Source organism: Cetorhinus maximus, chromosome 9 (assembly GCF_964194155.1).
Source record: "Cetorhinus maximus chromosome 9, sCetMax3.hap1.1, whole genome shotgun sequence".
Taxonomy (NCBI): Eukaryota; Metazoa; Chordata; class Chondrichthyes; order Lamniformes; family Cetorhinidae; genus Cetorhinus; species Cetorhinus maximus.
Window position 1 is genome coordinate 87,718,702 of NC_135887.1, and position 17,178 is coordinate 87,735,879.

The 17,178-nt window shown below is 46.2% G+C and overlaps 1 protein-coding gene across 1 annotated transcript in view; it reads right to left on the bottom strand.

Annotated features, from left to right (window-relative positions):
- LOC144684806 (eosinophil peroxidase-like) overlaps positions 1–17,178 on the bottom strand; it is an 82,249-nt gene that overhangs the window by 17,097 nt on the left and 47,974 nt on the right. The window contains exons 10-11 of the mRNA XM_078549048.1: positions 8,442–8,700; positions 6,861–7,031 (exon numbers count right to left, since the gene is read on the bottom strand). Coding sequence (XP_078405174.1) covers positions 6,861–7,031; positions 8,442–8,700 — 430 coding nt within the window. The remainder of the gene's footprint in view (positions 1–6,860; positions 7,032–8,441; positions 8,701–17,178) is intronic.

A 17,178-nucleotide genomic window follows, 5' to 3' on the forward strand; every position in this document is an offset into this window, starting at 1 on the left:
AGATACGGAAGCAGTCCATGTCCAAAGCAGCAAGACCTGCACAATATCCAGGCTTGGGCTGACAAGTGGCAAGTAACATTCGTGTCACACAAGTGTCAGGCAATGACCATCTCCAACAAGAGAGAATCCAACCATCGCCCCTTGATGTTCAATGACATTACTATGACTGAATCCCCCACTATCAGCATCCTGGTGGTTACCATTGACCAGAGACTGAACTGGACTAGCCATATAAATACTGTGGCAGGTCATAGGCTAGGAATCCTGTGACGGGTAACTTACCTCCTGACTCCCAAAGCCTGTCCACCATCTACAAGGCACAAGTCAGGAGTGTGATGGAATACTCCCCACTTGCCTGGATGAATGCAGCTGCCACAACACTCAAGAAGCTTGACACTGCCCAGGACAAAGCAGCCCACTTGACTGGCACACAACATCCACAAACATTCACTCCTTCCACCAATGTCACACAGTAGCAGCAGTGTGTACCATTTACAAGATGCACTGCAGGAATTCACCAAGGCTCCTTAGACTGCACCTTCCAAACTCTCGACCACTAACATCTAGAAGGACAAGGGCAGCAGATAAATGGAACACCACCACCTGGAAGTTCCCCTCCATTCACCATCCTGACTTGGAAATATATCGCCGTTACTTCACTGCTGCTGGGTCAAAATCCTGGAACTCCCTTCCTAACAGCACTGTGGATGAGAGGTGTGGGAGCGGAGTGCAGGAATCTAGTGAGTGGCGCTGAAGGAATGTGGTGCTGTAGAATAGGGGGAGGCTGAGACCTGAGTGAAGGCAGGCCACGGATAACAACCACCCGTGAATAATTGTTTTTCAAAGGTTAATTTGGGGCCGGAGGGCTGGGTGCTCCAGGCTAAAAGTTTGCTTAGCGCAGCAAATACCCTTGCACTGGCCTTACGTACTGTGGTTTTATGGTGGTTCTACTGAGTTAAATTATGACCATGGACTAGATATCAGGTAGGTTTCTAAAGGCACTTTAATCTGGTACCAAGTACCACTTAATATCCCTCTTATTTTTGACAGTTAGAATTTTGGAAGGTGGGGCTTACACATTGTAGACTCCAGGAAGGAATCTCGGGCACTCCGATTATGCATTTCAGATTAAGCATTATCCTCTATGTGACACACCCATGCTATTTATATTTATATACTGTGACATTACATAGAATTTAGACAACAAAAACTGATTGTGTGATTCAAGCATTCTATTGGTGCTTATTCTGATTATGACCAGTTGAGAAGGGGTGAACTGGCTCGCCTCTATTCAACCACCTCAGTCGGTCACAACAAAGGTTTCTTTTTCGCAAGAATACGCCTTTTCCAAATCAGAATGTAATTAAGTAGCGAGCAATAAGGAGCTAATCAAACAAGGTTTCCTTGAGTCAAAGAGCAGAATTTTCTGTTCCCGCTGGCGTCAGGCATGTTTGGTTGTGCGAGCGGACAATATGGTGAGAAGGCCCAACATTGGTTTCACGACGTTGTGAAACCAATTTGTGATCGTCTGCTCTGCCCATCATTGGCGGGCTGTGTTTGCCACTGTTGGATGTTGGGAGCTTCATTGTAATAATTTGCATCTCATTATAAGCCCAGCTCACCGGAATCACCCCCCCGCGCCGGAATCACCCCCCCGCGCCGGAATCACCCCCCCGCGCCGGAATCACCCCCCCACGCCGGAATCACCCCCCCGCGCCGGAATCACCCCCCCGCGCCGGAATCACCCCCCTGCACCGGAATCACCCCCACACGCTGGAATCATCCCCCCGCGCTGGGATTATCCTAGCGACATGTTTCACAACTGTACATAAGTGACGTGCAGCTGGAAGGCCGCACTTCACTCGGGACTTCGAGGTTTGCTTGTCTACCTTGCTTTGGGCAGCACTCGCGGTCATCAGCGCCAGGCTTCACAGGCAGCACCACATCACTTTTAAGGGGGCTCATGTGCAGGTCTCTATCTACCAGACCAACCGTAAAGCTGCAGGGCTAGGGCTTGCTTGGAGAAGGGGACGAAGTGGCCTCAGGCAAGGGAAGAGACTGCAGGGGGTGGGCTGTCCTGAGGAAGGGGGTATCCCAGGGTGTGTGTGAGGGGATAAGTTGATCTGTGCAAGTGGCCTCAAGATGGTGAGGGCAGAGGAGATTAGGCCAGATGGACATGAGAGAGTATATGTCTGTGAGAATGGGTGGTGATGTCCCTTGAGCTGGCAGTGAATGAGATGCCAGTGAATCTGTGATGGGCTTGAGTGATAGTTTAGAGTGATGAGATGGTTGCCCTACCCTGGCTGCATGGATGAGAGCATTCATCCTCTATCTGCATTGAATGGCCAACCTCTTCTGTGCAGCATTGTCACTGATCACCACTGTTGTCACCCACTAAGCCCGAGTGTTGAGATTGCTGGACCTCCTGCGGCCAGAGTGGGGGTAGAGGGCATCATGGCGGGCCTCCATGGCATCCAAAAAGTGTTCCAGGGGCACGCCACTGAATCGAGGGGGCTGCACCCCTTCTTGCCTTTCGGGACCATGTCTTCTGTGCAGCAGTTTTGGGCTGGAAGCAACTGAGAGGCGTGTGCGTGGCTACTTTAAATATGGCAGTTGGCATAAGGAAGCACGAGGTGACGGCGTGATGGGCAAATCAGAGTCCACCTGCCATTGAAATGACGTGTTTCCTGGGAATGCATGGTTAGTGAGGCAGGATTGGGACAATACAGCATGAAAAGCCACTGTTGCAGCTGATGGGTAAAATGTTCTTTCTCCTGCCCACCACTAGTGCAAACCTGGAACAATCCCGCTCAAAGAAAGAGCAAATTTATTAACCACTGAACCCAAGGGAAAAAATAATAAAAACGCAACGTAAAGCATTCAGTTATCGAAAATAAAGGAAGTTGGAGTTCAGTTAAAAAACGGTAAAAAAATATTCAGTTCACTGTCCTTTGATGGTCTTCGAGGTGTAGATTTTAAACGTTGTGACTGATTTAGGTTAGCTGGTTTCTTGGATGCGGTTGGATATAGAAGATGTTGCAATGAATGATTACGAGATCTCAGTTTGCCGGTAGGTTTCTGGTAGAATTGGCTTTCGAACCAAGTGGCCCTCTTATTTCAAAAGAAAGAAAGGGAGACAAAGCCGCCTTTAGCTGTTTCCTCTGCTGAAGACTTTCTTGACACCGCCTGTGTCACTTGCAATCTCTCTCTAGTGGCTGGGCAACCTCGCCTTGAAATACTTAACCCATTGTGTATTTCCAAGAGGTTTTGGTTGTGTTTGTGACAGCCATTGTTTCAATATCCAGTACTTTGTATTTTTTAATGTCTGTTCCTTAGACAGTTACGAGTTTTGATGGGTGTCTGGCTTATGGGAAATTTCTCTTCCTTCATACTCCTCTGAGGGTGATTTATTTGTTCCTCACCTTCACCTTGGAATGTGGCCTTGCATTTTTAAACAGTTTGCTCTGTCTCAGTTCAAATTGCAAAATTTACAGTCAGTTGAAAGTTGAAAAATGATATTTTCAAAAAATAAAAGGACATAGCCTCATGACAGTGGTCCAAGCGACCCTTGACCTGAACAAGCTCGAACCACCCAACCCAAATCACTTTACCCCGAAAACCAGCAAGATCCAAAATCCAGCATGGACTCTGTCCTGAGGTGGCCAGTTTTTAGAAACTGTACCTGTAGTAGCATTACTATAGATACAGATCAACTTAAAGACTGGTACAGCCAGAAACTTGAATTTCCAACTTCCCCATATTTAAATAGGTCATGGTATCAATTTTGGATATGTAGAATCACACAGCCCAACACCTAAGATGAGTTGATGGCATAAATAGAAATAAATGAATATGACTTGATAGTTATTACAGAGAGGTGGTAGCAGGGTAACCAAGACTGGGAACTCAATATTCAAGGGTATTCAACATTCTAGAAAAATAGACAAAAAGGAAAAGGAGGTGGGGTAGTTTTGTTAATAAAGGGAGGTATCAGTGCAGTGGTGAGTAATGAAATAGGTGCAATAGATCATGATGTGGAATCAGTTTGGGTGGATAAAGGAATAGCAAGGGGAAGAAGTCACTGGTGGGAGCTGTCCGTAGGCCTCCGAAGAATTGCCTCACTGTAGGACAAAGTATAAATCGGGAAATAATGGAGGCATATAAGAAGGGTGTTACAATTGTCGTGGGTCATTTTGACCTGCATATTGACTCGACAAATGCGATTGGCAGGGGTAACATGGAAGACAAATTTGTAGAGTGCATCAGGGATTGTTTCCTAGAGCAATACATTGCAGAACCTATTCGGGAACAGGCGATTTTAGATCTAGTAATGTGTAGTGAGATGGGGTTAATAAGAGATATCGTAGTTAAGGAACCTCTTCGGGGTAGTGATCACAACATGGTAAAATTTCAAATTCAGTTTGAGGGCGAGCAACTCGAGCCTCAAACCAGTGACCTCAACTTAAATAAGGACAATTACAGAGGTATGAAGAAAGAGTTGTCTAAAGTATGCTGGGAAAATAGACTAAGGGGAAGGTTAGTGGTTGAGCAGTGGCAGACATTTAAGCAGATATTTCATTACACTCAGCATAAATTTATTCCAGTCAAATAGAAGGACTCGATGAGAACGATGACCACACGTGATTAACAAAGGTGGTTAAGGAGCACATCCAATCAAAAACTAAGGCATACAAAGTGGCTAAAACTAGTGGTAGGCTAGAGGATTGGGAATTCTTTAGGAATCAGCAGCGGATGACTAAAAAGCTAATAAAGAGGGAGGAAATTGATTATGAAAATAAATTGGAGAATGCGACTGGAGAATTGATAATGGGGAACAGGGAAATGGCAGATAATTTAAACTAATATTTTGCATCGGTCTTCATGGTGGAGGACAATTATGAACATCCCAAAAATATCAGTTAAGCAAGGAGCTAATGGGAAGAAAGATCTTGTAACAGTTTCTATCACGAGGGACAAAGTATTTGACAAACTAATGGGACTAAAGGCAGGCATGTTCAGAATGCATACGCTAAGGTGCCACATAAAAGGTTATTGCACAAGATAGGAGCTCATGTATTAGGAGTAATGTATTAGCACGGGTTGAGGATTGGTTAACACACACAAGACAGAGTTGGGATTAATGGGTCTTTTTCAGGTTGGAAAGATCAGTCCTCGGGCCTCAATTATTTACTATCTATATTAGTGACTTGGAGGAGGGGGTAGAGTGTAATGTATCCAAATTTGCTGATGATACAAAATAGGTGGGAGAGCATGTTGTGATGGGGGCATAAGGAATCTGCAAGGGGACATAGATAGGTTGAGTGAATGGGCAAAAATTGGGGCAGATGGAGTTTAATGTAGGAAAGTGTGAGGTCATGCATTTTGGTAGGAAGAATCAAAAGGCAGACTATTATTTAAATGGAGAGAGACTCCACAAAACAGCACAGAGGGATCTGGGTGTTCTTGTGCATAAGCACAAAAAGTTAGCATGCAGGTGCAGCAAGTAATTAAGAAGGCAAATGGAATTTTGGCCTGTATTGCTAGGGGGTTGGAGTTTAAAAATAGGGAAGTCTTGTTACAACTGTACAGGGCATTGGTGAGGCCGCACCTGGAGCACTGTGTACAGCTTTGGTCCCCGTATTTAAGAAAGGATATACTGGCATTGGAGGCAGTTCAAAAGAGATTCACTCAGCTGATTCTTGGGATGAAGGGGTTGACTTATCTGGAACGGTTAAACAGGTTAGGCCTTTATTCATTAGAGTTTAGAAGAATGAGAGGCGATCTTATTGAAATGTACAAAATTCTGAGGGGGCTTGACAGGCTAGATGTTGAGAAGATGTTTCCACTAGTGGGGGAATCTCAAAGTAGGGTACTTAGTTTCAGAATAAGGGGACACTTATTTAAAACTGAGGTGCGAAGGAATTTCTTCTTTGAGGGTAGTGAATGTCTGGAATTCTCTACCCCAGAGAGTTGTGGAGGTTAGATCACTGAAAGTATTTAAAGCGGTGGTAGATAGATTTTTGAAATATCGGGGAGTTGAGGGTTATGAGGAGCAGGCACGAAAGAGGAGTTGAGGCCTGGAGCAGATCAGCCCATGATCTTATTGAATGGTGGGGCACGCTTGAGGGGCTGAATGGCCAACTCCTGCTCCTATTTCTCATGTTCTTATGTTCTTAAACAATATACAAAGATAAACTGAAATGCTAGAAACAGATTGATGTTGCTTTGCAATGCCATTGAAAAGTGATTTTTTTAAAATTATGTGTTCCCGGATGTGGGCATTGTTGGCCAGGCCAGCATTTATTGCCCAGCCCTAACTGCCCTTGAGAAGGCAGTGGTGAGCTGCCTTCTTGAACTGCTGCAGTCCATGTGGTGTAGGTACACCCACAGTGCTGTTAGGGAAGGTGTTTCAGGATTTTGACCCAGCGACAGTGAAGGAACGGCGATATATTTCAAAGTCAGGACGGTGAGTGACTTGGAGGGGAACTTGCAGGTGGTGGTTTTCCCATGTATCTGCTGCCCTTGAACTTCTAGGTGGTAGAAGTCATGGGTTTGGAAGTTGCTGTTCAAGGAGCCTTGTGAGTTGCTGCAGTGCATCTTGTAGATGGTACACACCACTGCCATTGTGCGTCGATGATGGAGGGAGTGAATGTTTAAGGTAGTGGAAGGGGTGCCATAAAGTGGGCTGCTTTGTCTTGGATATTGTGAGCTTCTTGTGTTGTTGGAGCTGCACTCATCCAGACAAGTGGAGAGTATTCCATCACACTCCTGACTTGTGCCTTGTAGATGGTAGACAGGCTTAGGGCAGTGATGGACTTGTTCCTGCCCTGTGTGAACCTTGTTTGTGTGCCAATACTCACTTGGTAGCCCGTGATCCCTCCCTCGCTGGAGGTTTAGTGCTGCCAGATCCAATGCTAAAGATTTCTTAGGTTGAAACAACTTTTCTGTTAGCTCTTCTGGCATCATCTGTGTTTGTGTTTGAAGCTTGGCAGAGTTCAGTATAATTCCTCGGACAAGAGGGTCAATTCCTCCTGCAGTACAACACAACATCAGGGGTTAGAGTGTGGGACAATGTACCTGATACTGAAACAGAGGGAAATAGACTGTGGCAGATTGGCCTCCCATTTTAAACAACACCAGATTCAGACCAGAAAAGCTATAGGCTCTATTCAGAACAGGCAGATCTTAGCCATGTTGTGTGTTATAATTAGCTTCAACATCTTGGGGGTCACAAAAGGAAGGTCCAAAATTGGTACCAGAGAGTGCCATGCTGGGTTTCTGGCATGTTCTCACCTCTGGGCTATTTTTGTTCCAGGCAAAGCAAAGGGCTGATGGCTATCTGCCCACAAGCAGCATGTGGTTCTATGGTGGTCTATCAGGTCAATTAAATGGCCTATTAAGATTACTCAGCAGAAGCTGACCACAATCCTCCTCCTCTGAGGCCGAAATAGGGCCATGGGATGGAGTCTGCCCCTCAGCGGCAGACTTGGGGAGAGGGGCTCAGTGCTCCAATCCACAAGAGCAGCCCCACCACAGCCGTTTGGTCACAACCGTGTCTGCTGGCCAACCAGTGGAAAGATTGCCTGGCAGTTGTGGCCATTTTAAATTTAAGATTTTTTTACCTTCTCTTCAGAAAATGCCTCCATGGTGAAGTGTCCTTTCTTGTTCTTACATGCATGGGGAATTCCCAACTTGGGGCTGAGCCAGGGAGGAGAGTGCCAACCAGTGCTGCTGCTCCCTCGTGGCTAGTGTCTGTGCACTGTACTGGCTCTGGACTGTGTGTGTGCAGCAGCACAGTGCACAAGTGCAGACACAGAAGATGCTCAGGCAGTGGCAAGAGGAGACCTTGAGCAGTGTCTCCAGCCATTGCCCAGAGGAATCCCGGACAAATAGCACCCCGGGAAGCCCATGTCCGGGACGGGGACGTGAAGCCAAATTCCGGGACAATCCCAGAAAATCCGAGGCTGTTGGTTACCCAGGGCTGCCAATGTGTCATTATTGAAGGGGCCTGCAGCCTTGGGAACCCACCGCTCTTTGTTCTGAATTGAATGGCGAACACACTCCCTGCATGGCCACTTATTGGTCACCCTACAGAAATCGTGTCAGGCAGCTGATACTGGTGTGACACAGGGTCAGGATCTGGAACGTCACCTAATGTCAGGGTCCCAACCCCAAAACAAAATCCAACCCTTTTTAAGTTTGACCTCTGGATGGGAAGATGATTATCCGTGACCAAACGACACTCACTGTTCAGACTTACAGATGAAAGATGATAGTTTGAGTAAGGAGTTACAAAGCTGGCAGCATCCGTGGAACCAAATAGCAAGAAGAGAGAGGTATGGTAAAAACTAACATGAATGGATTTTGCTCTCAGTGTATTGGGCCAATGCTAGATGGACTTGTTGCATTGCATATCTTGAAATAGTCAACACTCTTCTTACCTTCTTCTATAATTCTCCAGGGAGAGAAGAATGACTTGTGCAGAGAGATGCTAGGGTAGGCAGGGTTCTCTTTGTAATTCTCATCTAGTCGGAACACTATTGGGTGGATGGTAACATGAGCAAAACGAAATGCTGCAGTGGCAAATATATTAGAAATCTGAGGGTCAACTGTTGCATCATAACCCCTGTAGGGAGGCAGGTGCTGCTTTGTGGCATCTGGTCCTAGGATTTTAGGTACATAATCCTTCCAGTTTATGATCTGTATGGAGAGGAAGGGAAGTTCTAGTCACACCTCCTTCTTCTCAGACCATTTACCAGCACAAAACCTAAATGCTTAAAGCAAAATAGCTTCTCAATGGCATTAACCTAGACCTGAATTTTAGTTGGCATCAGTCTTTCCCTATACTAATCCACATCCCCATTAATCATTACCTGGATTTCTGCTTATCCACTTTGTTCTTTATTTATCCACCTTTATTTGCATTGCCCTCAATCTCTATTCTTGCTGACCTTGATATGTTGGCATTGATTTAGATCTACAGTGGTTCTCACCTAGACATGCTTTTGGCACAAGTTTACATCCCTGCTTGCATTAACTTAAATCTGCACCTGCATTAACTTGCTGTTCAATTTGCAGTAACCCAGACCTGAATTTGCTTTGGTGTAAATCTCCACTGGCAGAGATGCAGACCTTTGTTGCCATTGCCCCAGCTCTCTCTTGGCACTGACCTTAACCTCTACTATCTCCAAAGGTCTGCATGGCACTGGTCTAGACTTGAATTTCTGTTTGGAACTGTAATTGGTCTAGCAACTAGATATTAAATGACATATTTTTGAAAAATGAGGAATATACATATGCATGTTTTAACCTGAATTAAAAGAGTATCAGGAACAAATACAGCATATATCATACACTTCACACCTATGGCTGTCTCAGTGGGGAGGCAGAGTATGTAGACATGTGCTCATCAATGCCTGTGCAGCCCCTCAGATCATTTGCAGCCAATGAATTCTATTGCTTTTAGCATGAACATGAATCAAAGAGCGATGGCATTTTACTTCCCATCATTGTTTCTCCCTTTCACTATGACTTTGGCTGTCTGAAAACGAAGCTCATTTGGAAGGAGTGAAAACCATCTTTATAGCTGGATTGACAAACTACATGATAGAGTACTGGGAGAAACAAAACATAACTCCAGATTTGTTTTCAAACTGGGTCCTTCCTGCTTCAACCAGGGATGATACTCCTGCTTTTGATAGCCTGAAGTTCAATGGATAAGGCATGGGCATAAGCATAGTCTGACAGGGTAAGACTGAGTAACCTTGCATGATTTCTGTAGCACAGTACATATTTGATTTAAATTGCTCAATGATGTGCAATATGTTGCCTGATGAACAAACCTGAGTTACATTTGTTGAGATTGATTCTGATACTGTAAATTAGCCTGGTCTGCAAACTGGATTCTGTATTAAATTTGTTTTCATTTGTCGAATTCAACAGCTTTTATTTTATCTAAATGTGACATTCTACATACTTTTTCACCTTCCTCCCTCTTCACCTTGTTGAAGTTGAGACTCATCACATTGCTTTCTACTCTAGTCACAAAATTTGGCTGCATAGCACCTATAGTTTCAGTGCTGTTTTGGTACCAAAATGCCATCTGTGCCATTTGTGCTGCTTTCTGGAACAGCTCATGCCAAACACCATCTTGGCGAGGATGTGGGCATTAGGAGCATGCACTAATGTAACGTCAATGTGACGTTGATTTCATGCCAGTACTGCTACTTTCGACCTCGTTGCTCCAGCAAATGCCCTCTCTTAAACATGCACAGCAGAATGTGCATTCAGCAGCAGGAAGAACTCTCCTATAAGCACTATTTAAAGGCTTCATCATCAATTTGCAGGTTAATTGCTACTTACTTTCTACTGACTCTGGATGAGTTTGTGGAATTGTTGGGCATTTTGAGAAGTTTATAGGAAGTGGGACTCCATGTGCAGATGTGCAGAAGGTTGTGCTGCAAGGGCTCTGGGCATTCCATTTGCTCCCAGGCAGGGTGCAGCATGAGAGGGAGATGGTCCAGAAGCAGCAAATAAGAGACAAGCTGCTCACTAGAGGGAGGAAGAGGGAGAGAGGGGCTGTCAGCAGGAGGTCTTATCCACTTAGTGTCTTCCCAGAAGCAAGGAGCAGTGTTGTGATTTATATAGGAGGTGCTCACTGAAATCTGCAAACTCCTGAAAGCAGACCTGCAGCCTCAGAGCAGGGTGAGGATGGTGTTGCTGGTGGCCATGAAGGTGACCATGATCCGAGTTTTTTGTGTCAGCATCCTTCCAGGCTGGTGGAAGTGACATATCTCACATCTCCCAGTTTGCTATCAATTCTACATCAGAGATTTGACAGTGGCATTCTATACTACAACAGAGGAGTTCATTATGTTCTCTCTGAACACAGAGAAGCAGGTAAAGCACACATATGGCTTTACCTGTAGGGTCCAACCAACTGCATGCATGTGGCTTTGTGGGCACCACATCTAAATGCTGAGATGTACCATAGCCACAAAAGTTACCACTCATTGAATGTAGTGTTGGTGTGCGACCACAGATAGCACATCATACTGGTGAATACCCACTATTCTGGCAGAAGTCATGATGTGTTCATCAATCTTACAGGCAGAATGTGGCTGCGGGGCAAGTCTTGTCTGCCCTATACATGAATCCCCTCAGCAACCCAACACACCTCACCAGCACTCATATAATGAGATCTATTCACAGGGGCTGGAGTGCATCACCAGCCCCCAAAATAACATTTTAATTCAGCTTGTTAAGTTTTCTTTCAAAATTTGTCTTTTGTTACAGTGCCGATTCAATATACCATGAGAAACATTATTGAGTAGACGATTGGGGTGCTGGAGCAATGGTTCTGATGCCTTGACTGCTCTGGAGGAACCCTCCAGTAGTCGTCAGAGCAGCTTTCCAATTTGCGGTGTTCTACTGCATCCTCTACAAGCTGGTCACAGGCCTTGCTCCAGGGATTCAGTGAGCACCTCAGGTGGAAGAGAAGGAAGAGAAAGAGGAGGAGAAACTGGAAGAGGAGGAAGGGCCATCTGTGACAGCCTCATTCAACTTTGGTTCCCATGACTACCTCTCCAGATCCCCATTGTACAAAAACCTTACCATTCCTCTGATATGGACCATCATAGCCTCCTTTGGACGACAATACTGACATAAAAACCACCACGACAAGAACCATTCCATGCCAACTTTATCTGACAAAACATCCATATTCCAAATAAAACTCAACTAATCACCATTATGCAATCGTTTAGTGCAGCGATTCATAAACTGTGGTCAGGACCCCAAATGGGCTCAAAGACACAGTGGGTGGGGTTGCGCGCTCCCCCTCCTCCAAGACTGAGCCCAGGCAATGTTTGGCCCTGTCCTGACCCTGCTCTTCTCTTGGACTCTCTCTCTCCGAGCCGAGAGTCCTGGCCAGTGCCAACACTATGAACAAGTTCAATGCGTGAGTCATTGATTTTCTCCTCCCACACTTCATCCTTCTCCCACTGAACGTATTTACCGGATCCGATCTTAGCACTGGCAGTCTGGTCCCTGGGACTTATTTTCTTCTTCTCAAAACCATTTAAAAAAAGTCATGTGTAAGGGGAGTCATTAATTTGGGAGTTCCTGTTCTTTGGTCCATATTAGAACCTCTTGTACAGTGAGAAGTAGGAATGTGGATTAACAAACTGATTGATCTGAAAAATTAACTGGAGCCTGAGGAGGAGTCATTTTTTACACTGGTGAGTATGTGGGTGGTGACGGAGGGTACAGGGGTGGGGGGGTTGGTGAGAGAGTAACCCCGCTAATTATTACATGATCCAGTCTAACATAATTACACAATTTTCCTCCAAGCATCAGTTTACTCCAGTGGAGTGTGAGGGAGTGAACTTTACAAGAATAGCAAGTTTTAACTAAAAACGTTAGGAAAATATGAAATTTTTAATAGTCAATAGCTGGTAGGCACAACAGGAGCCTGGCGTTGGTGAATCAGCTGCATACCACTCGGGCTGGGGCTCAGGCTCTCAGAGCTGCTGTGCCTCCTCATTGGCTGTCAACGGGGTGTGCGTGCATGTGGGCGGGGGTGGGGTCTTCATTGAGTCTCTTGTTGCCAGGGAATATGGAGAGCTTGTCTGAAACCTACACAAGTACATAAAATAATAACATTTTTATAAAGTACTTCATAAACACAGATTTTCAAATATATATTATATCTTGATCTATAATATGCAAACTTTAATAATTAGATATTGAATGTTACTATGCTGCTTTATTACTGTTTTGTTTTTGTTGGCATCCGGGGTTGCGTCAATTTTCAAGTGTTAAAATGGGGTTGCATTGGGAAATAGTTTGGGATGCACTGCCTTAGTGCCTGTCTTGTAGGTCTAGCAATCGTACACAGTGGTACCTCAGTGGCTGGTGGAATGCTGCAGATTTTCAGTGGGGAGCGTGTAGATGGCCTTACTAGAAGGCCCAGGTTTGGACTGCATCACTTCGGCATGGATGGGAGCAGTCTGACAGGCAACAGCAGGGGCGCTGGTGGAGCGACCAGTGATGAGAGCACAAATGCTATCATCCTGAGAGAGGACAGCAAATTCATGCACCACAGAGCCACTGCCACTCCCCAATGGTGGGGCCTCAGTAATCTGAGTAATCTGATAGAGCACAGATTACTAGACTGCTGTGAGACCCTGCAAGCCCCTCTGAACTCTTATATCTGCAGTCTGAGCCTGCTTGGCAACAAACTGAAATTTCATCACTTCAATCTGAGCTTCCATTGTAGCACTCGGACATTGGGTGGTTTCTGCTGTGTTCAATGGAAGTTGAAACATTGGCCACAAGATGCTGCATGATAGTTGGGCCCATAAGTACGCTATCTTTTTTGCTGGCCCTGGCTGTAGCCCGCTTGTGCCAGGTAACTCACCGCATGCAGATGCCATCTCTGTATTACCCTCTCCACGAAGCACCAGCATCTGAGCTGGTAGCTATGAGTGTGAGATTGACAGTGTTTCTTCATTTTTTTTATTCGCCCATAGGATGTGGGCATCCCTGGCTCAGACAGTATTTATTGCCCATTCCTAACTGCCCTTGTTCAGAGGGCATTTTAAAAGTCAACCACATTGCTGTGGATCTGGAATCACATGCAGACCAGACCGGGTAAGGAAGGCAGATTTCCTTCCCTAAAAAACTTAGTGAACCAGATGGGTTTTTAGGACAATCGGCAATGGTTTCATGGTCATCATTAGACTTTTAATTCCAGATTTTTTACTGAATTCAAATTTCACCATCTGCCTTGGTGGGATTTGGACCCAGAACATTACCCTGGGTCTCTGGAATACTAGTCCAGTGACAACACCACCCCCTTCCCAAGACTGTACCTGTTCTTTGAGGACTTAAATTTTCCACTCCTCTGCCTGACCAGGCAGTCATCTTGTGTATCTGAAATCAGGAAGACAGAAGGAAAGTGGAGGCATGGAAAAAAGGAGGACCATGCTTACACAATCCACAGCTTGTAAATCATAACGGATTGCAGGATGAGGGTGAAGTGGGGTTTCCATGGGTGGATTAGGTATTAACAAACCATCATCCTCATAGTTTCAGCCTGGGACTAGCCACAGCCTCAGTATGGCTGCCCCAATGACTGCCAGCACTGACTCCTCCATGGGGGTGAGGACATGCAGCTTGTATCCCTCCGCTACTGTCTCTGGCTAGGTGCCATCTTGTCTTTCAAGAGAAAGGGAAGTGTGTCAGTGAATGTGGTACAATGTACTTGGGTGATGTGGCCATGATGGTTGAATAACTAGCAAGCTGTTTTAAATGGGTGTGAGACTTGCAGCAATGTGAAGGTGAGCTTAGGCTATGAATGTGAGGTCTGAGTTGTGTTTGACAGAGATTGCTGGTAGGTGACTGAAGGGGGTGTAATGAATGGAGCCGTGTCTGACGCTATTGCATCATTTGGAAGGAAATAGTGCATTGAGATGCATTTACTCACCTTGACCTCATGTGAAGTCATTAAACTCTTTCACAATGCATCCGGATCCTCGAGGGTAGACTGCTGGTATTGACTACTTCCACTGCCTTCCCAGTATCTGCCAGGAGTACCTCATGGCTCCTGAGGGAAGAGCACCTCTCTCCTCCTGCGCACCTCCTGCACCAAGGCCTCTAGCGCTGCGTCAGAGAAACTTGGCACGCTCTTTGGCTAGTTTCACCATCTTTCAAGGTTCTTCCTGCTCAATAACTTTCACCACTTCCAGCCCCTGTTTCAGCCACAATGCACCTTGCCTTTAAGAAGTGCAAACTGGCATTAAATAGTGCATTCTAGTTTTAATTGGTGCTAGCCTCACATGCACTTGAACCCCCTGAAGAGGCATGCAGTCACTCCAGAACATTTAGTGCTGGGTGGCAAGCCATTATCATTATAATTAGCAGGCAGCACAAAGATTGCAAGCTACCTGCTTTACTTTGAATGGGCGTGGGATATTTGCACATTGTGATCCTGCACCCATTTGCAGGGACTATCCAATTCTTTCCCAGGACCTCAAAACTGTAGAATACCTCATCTCCTCCAGTATTCCCTCCATCCTACAAACTACAGGCTTCTAAAACTTGAGCTTGTCTTCACGTCACTGCTCCTTCCTAATTTGTCTCAACTTTTCTCCTTTGTTTTCAGCCATAGTAGTTTCCTGCATTATGGACATTACTCTCACAAGATGACAGATAGGGATGAGGAAGACTTTTCAGCTCATCATAATTATTCCACCCAGAAAGACCCTACATTCCCCACACTACTGCATCTAACTATTTCTTAAATGGCTCCAGGGTTTCTACCTCAAGCACTCTGTTTGAAAGTCTGTTCCAAGTGCTGGTCAGTTTCTGAATGAAGCCAAACTTCCTCAAAACAGTCTTAATGTTATCTTTTGCTAACTTGAAGCCTTCTCTCCTGTCCTACTCCCACAGTTTAATTTAACCTTTCCAATACCATTAACTGTCTTATCTAATGTTATAAGCTCACTTCTCAAAATGTGATTGGCTTTTTATTTGATTGCTGCTCTGCACTGGTTAATTATATTGAGTGTCAGGCATATTAAGACTCCTAGGGTGGAATTTTCTGTGAACACTGGCGTCAGGCGTGTTTGACAATATGGCGAGAAGGCCAAAAATCGGTTTCACGCCGTCTTAAAACCAGTTTGCAATTGTCCGCACTACCCGTCAATGGTGGGCCATGTTTCCCACCATCGGGCGTCGGGAACTTCGTTGTAATACATCTGCATAAGTCCAGCCCGTCGGAATCATTCCCCCATGCTGGATCATCCGGGCATGTCGGCATGATTGCACACTGATGTGTTTCACAACACCATATATAAGGCGTGCTTGGCGGGCTGCACTTTGAGAGGAACTTGGAGGTGAGTCCACAGTAATGTTCAGGCAAGGGCACAGGCAAGTTGCTTTTTTCCGACTGGCTGTCAGTGCAGTGCCAGGACAAGGGCTGCCCTGCGGTTGAGGCAACTCAGAAGGGGGAGGGGACAAGGCCTTCCCTTCGGTTGAGACGACTTGGTGGGGGGGCAAGGGCTTCACTGCGGTTGAGGCCAGTTGGGGGGGGCAAGGGCTGCACAGTGGCTGAGGTGAGTTGTGGGGGGGTGGTTGGGGGGTGGGGGCAAAGGCTGCACTGAGCCGGATGGCAGTGCACAAGCATGTGTGGGGTGGGGGGAAGTGAAGCGACCATACATTAGCGAAACCTTGTATAAAGTGCCATTCCTCTGCAGCTGAGACAGTTCAGACACAGCCACATTGGACATGCCTGGAGTTGAACCTTTAGCTTATCTGCCCACTCAGACAACGCAGAAGCATGGAAGTGCCACAAAATGCTCCTGAACTTTTCAGCCTTCAGACACAGACTGCAAACTAATGAGCGTTTTAGTGGACTGCAGAACAGCTGAACAACCGGGCACGTTGTACAATCTCCTTGCGCAAGTTGGCCATGGAGCAGTCACTGGTGGAGGCGCTCACAGCCCCTTGCACTGTTAGCATTCAGGTTTGGACCAGTGGGTGAAGCTGCCACCAATCAGTCAAGTTGAATGGGGCAGAGGTGGCTGGGGTCTCGGGCAGTTGTGCAGCGCACTGAACTCTGGCCAGTGGTGGCCAGTACTCTCCGGGATACGTTAATGGGCCTTCAGACTTAACAAAGAGAGGTTCTTAGAACACCCATGCTAACCCATGCATCTCTCTCTTTTATCCTGCAGGAGGAGTACATCAGGAGCATGGAGCCTGGTGACCTCGCTGTATGCCTCATGGCTTACAGAGAGTGGTGACGAAGGAGAAGGGAGCGATGAAGGTGCCTGGTTGGGCAGCGGGAGGAGCAGCACCCTCAGGAAGAAGGGGCGGCTGGGGCTCCTGCAAATGCCGCTGAAGAGCCACAGTGAGACATCACTGTTTGGTGCCTAGCTAGACCCAGGGTTTACAGATGCCACCTTTCATTCCTGCAGATGACTGAGAACCAGTGTCACCAAAGACTGCGCAGATGTAGGGAACTAGTCAGTCACATCTGCCAGCTGCTGCAGGATTTGGCGCCATGGGGACATGGAGGGCATCCACTGCCCATGGCCGTGAAAATGACAAGCGGCGCTCATTTTTACGCCTGTGGCTCCTTTCAGGGCTCCACAGGTGACCTTTGTGGATCTCACA